The sequence below is a fragment of the Oxyura jamaicensis genome, chromosome 4 (assembly GCF_011077185.1).
Source record: "Oxyura jamaicensis isolate SHBP4307 breed ruddy duck chromosome 4, BPBGC_Ojam_1.0, whole genome shotgun sequence".
NCBI lineage: Eukaryota > Metazoa > Chordata > Aves > Anseriformes > Anatidae > Oxyura > Oxyura jamaicensis.
In genome coordinates, this window is record NC_048896.1 from 69,144,320 (window position 1) to 69,153,656 (window position 9,337).

General features: G+C 39.7%; 1 protein-coding gene across 1 annotated transcript; it reads left to right on the forward strand.

Annotated features, from left to right (window-relative positions):
- Positions 1-87: 87 nt before the first annotated feature.
- Positions 88-9,254, forward strand: SGCB (sarcoglycan beta). Its single transcript, XM_035324035.1, has 6 exons — positions 88-239; positions 2,247-2,456; positions 3,356-3,541; positions 3,653-3,844; positions 5,020-5,151; positions 6,218-9,254. The coding sequence occupies exons 1-6, from the start codon at positions 216-218 to the stop codon at positions 6,419-6,421; spliced, it is 948 nt and encodes a 315-aa protein (XP_035179926.1). The 5' UTR covers positions 88-215; the 3' UTR covers positions 6,422-9,254.
- The last annotated feature ends 83 nt before the right edge of the window (positions 9,255-9,337 follow it).

The window sequence follows — 9,337 nt, forward strand, 5'->3', positions numbered from 1 at the left end:
GGAGCGGGGGCACACAGCCGCCCGGCTCCGCAGGCAGCCTCCCCCGGCCATGGCGCTGCCGGCCAGCGCGGGGCGGTAGGGAGCTCCCCGTAAACCTCCCCCTAACGGAGCGAAGGGGGGTCTCCGAGCGGGGCCCGCCGCCTCCCTCCCTCCCTCCTTCCCTCCCTCCCTCCGGCAGGGGGAGCCCAGGGCAGCCGCAGCGGCAGCGGAGGAAGATGGCGGCGGCCGCCTCGGAGCAGGTCTGTCCCCGCGGGCAGGGGGCCGGGGCGAGCCGCGCCGGGTGAGGGGGCCTCGGGCGGGGCCGCCATTTTCGCTGCCAGGGGCTGGGCTGGGCGAGGCGCCCCGGTGCCAAATAAACGTCTTCCCCTCCCCCCCCCAAAAAAAAAAAAAATCTTGACTTTTTGTCGTGGACGTGAGACGGTGCCCGGGGGGAAGGAGGAGCGAGGCTTGGGCAGCGCCTGAAAAGGAGCGGGTGGCGCGTCCCACCCGTCTCCCGTTCCGCCCAAAGGAAAAAATGCTTTCCCTTTTCGAAGTGAGGCGTTGTGACATTTCTGCACAGAAGCGTAGCGGCTCTGTGCGGGGAGGTGTCAGCCGCTAGTTTGTGACTCAGAGCCGTGAGCTGCTCGGTCCGTATAAATAGACCTGGTGCGTGAGTCATCGAATTGGGGTGTGCCAGTACGGGAGCTCGGTGGCGATGTATAAATAAGACATAAGCTCTAATTCAGTCTCGGGCTCAGCATCTGAGTTCGCATGCTTTAGTGAAAGCTAAATTTGTCAGAAGGGCTGTCATCGTCCCTCGGCTGCAGAGCTGGGACGGGGGTGCCGTCAATGCCACGTGAGCCGCAGCCAGAAGAGAACAGAGCCGTGCAAGAGCTCATCTTCTGAGAGCTCCCGGATCTCCACAGGACTTACTGCAAGAGCGAGGCTGTACATGGACGTACAGTCCTGTGGTGTCAGTGGGGAGGATGCCCCAGATTCCTGTGGGGACTCACCTAGTCCCAGGTGCCTCGGGAAGCACTGCCTGCTTAGTGTGGATGTTCCAGCAATAATATCTCTGCAATATTCTCCCAGTCCTGCTGCAGTCTTCTGTTGTCCTGCCTTGCCGGGTGACATACTACATCTGCCTTTTATCTGGTCATCAGATCCTTTCCAGGAACCTCAGGACAAGATACTTACGATCCTGTTGTGCTAAGCTTCCAGTTCCCCAGAGTACAGACATCTCTCCGCTTCCCTGCCAACCCAGTTGTGAGTTTGTGTAGGGTTACAGCAGCTTCGAGCATGTCACTGAGGAAGCCTTTCATAAATTTGTTCAGATGAAGCACCTTTCTCAGTACCATTTCCTTGTTCAGGAATAGAACAAGAAGAAGACATTTTTACCCATTTTTACCCAGTATGTACACAGGCAGTTACAATAAGGTGCAGCTTCAGGATTAATTTCAGGTGAACAAACCTACTGTCATCAGAAAGATCAAGCCCTTTTTTAAAGAACTGGAGCCTTACATTGCAACCTGCTCTATTCAAGAGAGGTGGAACAAAATACTGTACAAAGTTATGGAAATACATCATACATTTCTTTCTTTCCCAATGAATACCCACAAGAATTTTCTTTACGTGCTAATATGTCAAATTGTAGGGGTACGCTTTGCAATCTAAGCACTACAAAAAAAGTAAGTTAAAGCTAGGCCAGTCAAGTTCCCCATGTCAGCTTTGAAGCTTTCCAGTACTTTTTGTAATGCTGCATGCAAGTAATAGAACTTGAATGCAAACCTTGTGCTATCAAAGCTACTTAAAAGCTGTCTCTACCATACTCCTTCCTGCATGTTTTGATAGACTCCCTAAGACTCTCCTGCATTAGTGTGGAGGACTAAAATCCTGTTTATTAGTACGTGACCTGCAGGATCATATTCCATATCATCCCCAAGAGGTAAAAGCCAGATGAAGTTCATTACAGCTAATTTTTTGTACTGCAGCAGAGTTGTAATTCCTGTCACGATAAAAATGAGATATAAAAACAATTTACAAATTGTCTGAAAATACATGGATTTTCATTTTGGTCATTGCATTAGAGGAGATTGCAGTCGTTGTATAGTGTAAGTACATAGCAGCAGACTGCAGTATAACATAATTCTGAATATAATATCTAATATGTTCCACTAATCAATTTTGTATTTTTTGCATATGTGCACGTGGATCATTTTGGTGGATTTACATGGCTTACAACAGCTAACCCATGCTCTGTATTACAGCAAAGTTCCAATGGGCCAGTGAAGAAATCTATGCGTGAGAAGGCTGTAGAACGAAGGAACGCTAATAAGGAGCACAACAGTAACTTTAAAGCTGGATACATTCCAATTGATGAAGACCGTCTCCATAAGACAGGCTTACGTGGCAGGAAAGGCAACTTGGCCATTTGTGTGATTGTTCTTCTTTTTATTTTGGCTGTCATCAATTTGATTGTGAGTATAATACTTAGGCTGTAAGCAATGTTAAGATGTCTATTTTGTCTATTTATTAGAGAAGGAAAACTTATTCCACTATGGCTGAGAAGGACTTAAAACATAATGAAGGAGACTTCTCATTTTATTCCTCTCCTTTTTGCTCCTTTGTACTCTGAGCAGGATTCGACAGAAGAATCTTACCATTTTAGCCATCATTACTTAAGTATCATGGTCCCACAAGAAACCTACAATTATCAGAGGAGAAGGAACCTTGAAACTCACTTTCCCTTCTCTAAACTCAACAACACCAAATGTGCAAAGTGTTATTAGTGCAGTACAAATGTACTTGGGATAAACTGGTAAGCCAGGAATATTGTATGTATAATAACATGAGCATTCAGAATTAATCAGCCACTGCACTTTAAACATCCATTGCTATAACTACCGCCTTTTTATTGCTTAAACAGCGAAAAGCATTGGGTTGTCTTTTTTATAATGAGACATGCACATCAGAAGGTCCTTTCTTGTAGTTCAAAAGTATATTCTAAGCTGAGATACTTTGTTCAGGGAATTTGTTTGGCTTATGATACCATGGCTACCCTTAAATGGGAAAAAGGTTAATTAAGGACACAATTTAATTTCAATTATATAAATATATGCATATATATTTATATATATGAATATTTTAGTTACCCTTTCAGATGAGTCTAGAAATCACAGAAAATGCTTTTATTAATTACAGGTATTCTGATGTTTCCAGTAGGAATTACAAACACTAAAGTAAATTCACGCCAAAAGCTCACTTAAATGCTAACATTAATAATTACTTCAAATAAAACATGTAATTCATACAATACTTTTTGTGAGACTGTCCAAACAATCAAAGCAATCTTTGAAAATGTGTGTTTCTCTTTCAGATTACACTTGTTATCTGGGCTGTGATTCGAATCGGTCCCAATGGCTGTGACAGTATGGAGTTCCATGAGAGTGGCTTACTGCGGTTTAAGCAAGTTTCTGACATGGGTGTTATACATCCGTTATATAAAAGCACTGTAGGAGGCAGACGTAATGAAGATTTGGTGATCACTGGAAATAATCAGCCTGTAAGTTATATCACGAATTGAAAGTGTGTGAGCAACACTACGGAATTGCACTTGCATTATTAATAAACATTAAATTTGAAACATCATTAACTTAAAATACTGTTTCTGCAGATTGTATTTCAGCAAGGAACAACCAAGCTTAGTGTGGAAAAAGACAAAACTTCCATTACTAGTGATATTGGCATGGAATTTGTTGACCCCCGGACACAGAACACCCTATTCAGCACAGACTATGAAACTCACGAGTTTCATCTGCCAAATGGAGTTAAAATCTTGAACGTGCAAAAGGCCTCTACAGAGAGGGTATGTCATTTTGAACTTTTAAAACTCTTTCTAAATGCTAATTACTGAATTGCCCTAGTTGTAGAATAAGGAAAAAAAAATACTACTTTCAAGTATATTTAGAAATTTGACTAAAAATGCAGCTCTGAAAACATAACTGATGCTAAAAATTAGGAATGAAAACTGACATTATTAAATGATTATGACATTTGGAATACCATGCTAGCTCCATTATCAGGGTTAGAAAACTTGTGTGACTTTTTATCAAGCATTTATGCACTTGTTTGTACGTGGATAACTGTTCCAGAAATAAAAATACTATGAAAAGCTTTTTTGTTTGTTTGTTTCTAGTAAGAACTTCCAGAAGTAGCTACCAGAACTTCATGCTTCTATTGGTGATAAATGTTAGTACAATCAGAATTTCAAAAGCCTGAGTGGAAGTGTGGAGAACAATCACAGCGTTATAAGAGCTGTGTTAGTTCATGACTTCCAGGTTAAATGTGTTCTTAGTTTTGTTGCTACATTAAATATGCTTGAGTTATCAGAGAACTGAAAACCTACATACTGGTAGGCAGGCATATATGTCAAATGTCAGTTACTGTCAGACTGAGTTTTCTTGCACTCAACATCACTCATAATAAAGGCTTTTTAGACAGCAGTGCCCACAGTTCTGCTTTGCAACACTAATGGAGCAGTACTGGTGGCTTTACAGAGGGTTGTATGTCATAGGAACAAAAAGGAGAATTTAGTTTGATCTTCATGTTATCTCTGCAGGCTAACAAACACCAGCGAGAAAAACAACGATATCCTTAAATATGTAAGAGGAACAGATTAAATAAAAACAGAAGAATAAGTTTACATAACCACTTCTTCTAAAGGAAGCCTGCATTTGCTAGCAGTGTTAATTGCACATCCCATGAAATTGTCATACAAATCACTTTAATCACAATCAAACAATATGCAAACAAACAATTTTACTTACCTTCCAAAATTAAGCAAGCCATGTTTATAGACATAAACGTAGAAAAAAAATGGACAGAAGCTTCATAGGCATAACGTGAGAGGGGCATAAAATACATTGAAGCTTTTTTTATTAAATTGTTGAGTAACATTCTTAAGGTAATTAAAATTACCTAGATAAATCCAAGTTGTACATTTTCATTATCTCTAATACTTTCATTTGTTTACATTCTTAGATTACTAGCAATGCAACCAGTGATCTAAACATAAAGGTTGATGGACGTGCTATTGTCCGTGGAAATGAAGGTGTTTTCATTACAGGCAAAACCATTGAGTTTCGAATGGGGGGTAACATGGAACTTAAAGCAGTAAGTATTTCAAACAGCATTTTTTGAACATCTTAGTTGCAAATTCAAGCTGATAGTAAACTCTTGTAGCTTTGTATGGATTCAAATTTAATATAAAATACGCATAAAAGTTTACTTGCGGTCAGCACATTTAGTAGAATTTTTAAAAGGTAGATTATTATTTAGCTTTTAATTAGTGGTTCAGTAGTTTTTAGGTAACAATGATTTAATTCTGTAAACACTAAAACCCCACAAAGCAATTAAGGTAAGCAATTAAGGTCTTTGCACTGAAATGGATACCAAAGGGAATATATATTATCTTCTGGAGTCTTTATTGTGGACAGCAACCTTTGACAGAGGAGCAGAGACTAAAATTAGGAGTACTGCCTTTCTGCACCATCACAGCAAGGCTCACTGGCATTCATTTAAGCTTTTGGGAGATTATTAACGACACAGAGCACATTGAATGATGGAAAAGTTTCAAGGGGGGAAAAAGGCACTGTGATTTCACATGTGAATGAATTTCACGTATGAATTCAAACACTGGTTCCCATTTCATACACATATTTTTACATTGACTGCATTTGCTTTTAGTTTTGTATAGTGAAAAACTGTCTACTGCACTACTACTGTCTCTCTCAATATCAATCTGCCACTGGAATAGCAAAGTACATTGGCTATAATAGAGAAGCTGGTGGGTGTTATTCACAGATTTAAACAGTGAAACTTTGCATATGGAGGAAATTCTTCACTCAGAGGGTGGTGAGGCACTGGCACAGGTTGCCCAGAGAAGCTGTGGATGCCCTATCCCTGGAAGTGTTCAGGGCCAGGTTGGATGGGGCCTTGACCAAACTGATCTAGTGGGTGACATCCTTGCGCATGGCAGAAAGGGGTGAAACTAGATGATCTTTAAGGTCCCTTCCAAGCCCAAGACATTCTACGATTCTATGATATGTTATTTATTCTGTAGATTTCTACAGCCATCTTAAAAATGTCATTTATTGGTTAAACTAGTTTGTCCTTTTTAAAAACAGTCTGCTTTTGTTTAACTAAAAAGTTACATTTTTTTTTTCTTCCTTCTTAATAGGAAAACAGCATTATCCTGAATGGAACTGTGATGGTCAGCCCATCGAGACTGCCAAGTTCCTCTTACGGGGAACAGTTTAACAATGGTAACTGGCTGCGCTTCAAGCTCTGTATGTGTGCAGATGGAACGCTGTTCAAGGTTCAAGTGACAGGTCATAACATGGGTTGTCAGACTTCTGTCAATCCATGTGGAGCCACGCACTAAAACAGAAAGCACTACCAGGAGAGTTCCCTCTGTGTTTACATATATTTGTATGAAGTAACTGCATGCCTTCAAGGATTTCTGTTTCTACAGGAGTTTATACTAATGTTTATTACATACTATTTTTAAGCACAGACTCACGTTCAACAGTATTATGTCACCATCCTGTTAGCCATAATAGTGGCCCTGTTTTAGTAAGCCTTCAGTTTGCATGCGCACTGAAATACCTTCTTGAATTGGAATCAGTAGAATACATTTAAAGAACATGATTTTAGCAACAACCTTGACTGGATTCAGTTGCCCCTAAAAGAGGTTTTTGGCTTGCATCCCAAAACCTCGAGGATTGCTGAGAACACAACTACAATCTGAAGTACTTCAACAGGAGTGTCTGTTTACTGTTGGATGTGGATTCTTCCACAGGATGGCTGAAGTGGCAAATTTTTGTCTTTTCATCAGTTTCTGCCAAAGGTTGCTGTAATGATCTTCCCCCCACAATTATGTGGATTACTGTATGTGTACTAAAAGAAAGCTAGTGGCAGATTGGCTAATGGCACATGATAATATTGTATTACTTCTGTCATCTATGCTCGTATAGTTAAAAAATAAGCTAGCACAAATAATATTTGCAAAGTAACATGGAGTATGGAAATGTAACTTCAGTTTTGAAATAGTCTAGCCGGTAACAGTGAAAGTTGCAATTACCAAAGTGTTGCTTGAGCTCCCATCCTGTCTGTGGAATCTAGGGATTCTACACTTGCTTAATTTATGAGAAGTATTTATAAAATGTGTTTATTACAAAGTACGTTCTCAAAGATGTACTGATAATTTACTTGGTGCCCAAAAAAGTGTCTTCCTGGGTGCTTTAATGGGAACAGTGTACGAATCTGTTACTCAGCAGCTAATAATCTGAAGCATGACTGTAAGCAGCAGCATCTAAGATCTCTTTTTTCCTGTGAATGTCAGTCCTGATGCATTACTGAGCATCTGATAATTCAGTTCTGAAGCTAAACTGTGGGCCTGCAATTCTAAATGTGATGGTAGTGGATGCCACTACAGCAGAGGAAATACACCTGTATCTGAATTTGTCAACAGTGAAACTGTGTCTAGGGTGAGCTGGGGTCTTATAAAAACTCTTACTGCCTTGGAACTGCTTTTGTAGAGGCAAAATTTGTGGTCTGTACTAAAAATAGACTAGCTCATTATAAGATTCTTCCTTCCCCCATGTATTCCCATGTATTTTCTTCACTTTGAAATAGTTTGGTTTTCTTTTGTGTGTGCGTGTTTTTTTTTTTTTCCAATGTAATCAAATAACCTTAATAATGAAGGCCACAAAGGTGACTTTGCAAGTACCTTTTTGACACTAAGTGCTAAGCACACCCTTCTCTTCCTAAAAGCTGTGCAAATGTTATACATTAACTTCAGAATTGGTCATTTGTTATGGGAATATAAATTACCTACCCTTGTTTTATAGCTCTTAGAGTATGCAAACTCCACAGACAAGTCAGCTCCTGCTGCAAAGAACGTCCTGTCTAAGGTCCCAGTTCCTTCATTTACTACAAGTCAGTAAGTCCTCGTACAGGATGTATATGGATGGGTGGCCGTGATTTTTGGAGGGGAACCTTTAGGTCAGGCGTTAGGCTGCTCTGGAGGTCAGAGGAGTCACATTTCCCTCACTGCTTAAAGGCAAAGCCACATTTTGATGCTATGTAGCTGGGGTTTTGGGGGGTGGGCAGCAGTGGAGCTGTCTAACAAAAATGGGGTAAAAATGCAGCAAAACACCTTGAATTACTCGTATGAAAGATTATGGGAAAGTAGTAAGGTATGTTTTGCATTCTGCCTTCATGAACTTCATGGTTTTACTGCAGTTAATATTTATCTATCACTTCAGTATAGATTTTGTTGAGAACATGCACCTTTGCTGTTTTCAGTAGTGCCCCAGTTAGGATGTTTCAGTTAGGAGAAGGAAATAAAATGGTTACATTTTCAGAACTTTCACTCAGTTGACAATGGCAGGTTGTCACTTTACTTACATATATGAGCAAATATATATATGTACAGTATATAATGCTGCTTATATTCATATATTATACATATACACGTAAACACTAACATACCTATCTGATATTAATTCATCCTGACATATACATATCCGTGCATGCATAAATATAAGCAGCAGCATCCTCCAAAACTGAAACAGAAATTGGTCAGTAACAGACACTGCCTCAGTCAAGTAGCGAACTCAAGAAGAGCACATTATAGCTCTTCTTTGGTAAATATTGACATACCTACATGCTAGGATGGGATTCTTGACCTGTAATTATTAAGAATTCTTATTCAAATACTATATGCAACATGGCTGAATGATGCATCACAAGGGTACTTTTAAATCATGGTCTGAAGAATTGAGGTGTGGATTTTTAGTCAAATGTAGCAAAACCAGTCATATAAATACCAAGTGATACAAATTATTGACTTGCTGGCCACTGTTCATGTGGTGTTCATGTATTTTGTTGCCTTCATTACAGGGTTTGAGAAATGCTGACAGCATATACGCCCTGTGTTGTGCAGTATTTTTTTTTTAATCTTCTAACTGCCTAAAGTACATTTTTAATGCTTATTTAAAACACCGTGTGGCACACTGTTTATTTAAATCCCACAGATGCACTTGAGATTCTGTGTTTTTAAAGTACATTCTACGCACTGTGTAAAAATACGATACTGTTTATGCTGAAACAACTTACGTGTCAGCATTTGTAAAGGTGGTTGTTGTTTCAATAGGTGGAAGACAATTGAATTTCTGATCTTTGTTTTGAAATGAAACAAATTCTAAGACACAGCTGTGGTTTAGAAGTGTTGTTGTAATAATACAGTCTCTGATTAAAAGACATTTTATTGACAGTGAAACTAGTGTTTTATTAA

Excerpts from the sequence above, each read along its gene's own strand:
- SGCB (XM_035324035.1), top strand. The coding sequence starts at position 216 with ATGGCGGCGGCCGCCTCGGAGCAG. Across the intron at positions 2,457-3,355 it reads TGGCTGTCATCAATTTGATT|ATTACACTTGTTATCTGGGC; the intron begins GTGAGTATAATA and ends TTTCTCTTTCAG. Across the intron at positions 3,845-5,019 it reads AAAAGGCCTCTACAGAGAGG|ATTACTAGCAATGCAACCAG; the intron begins GTATGTCATTTT and ends TTACATTCTTAG.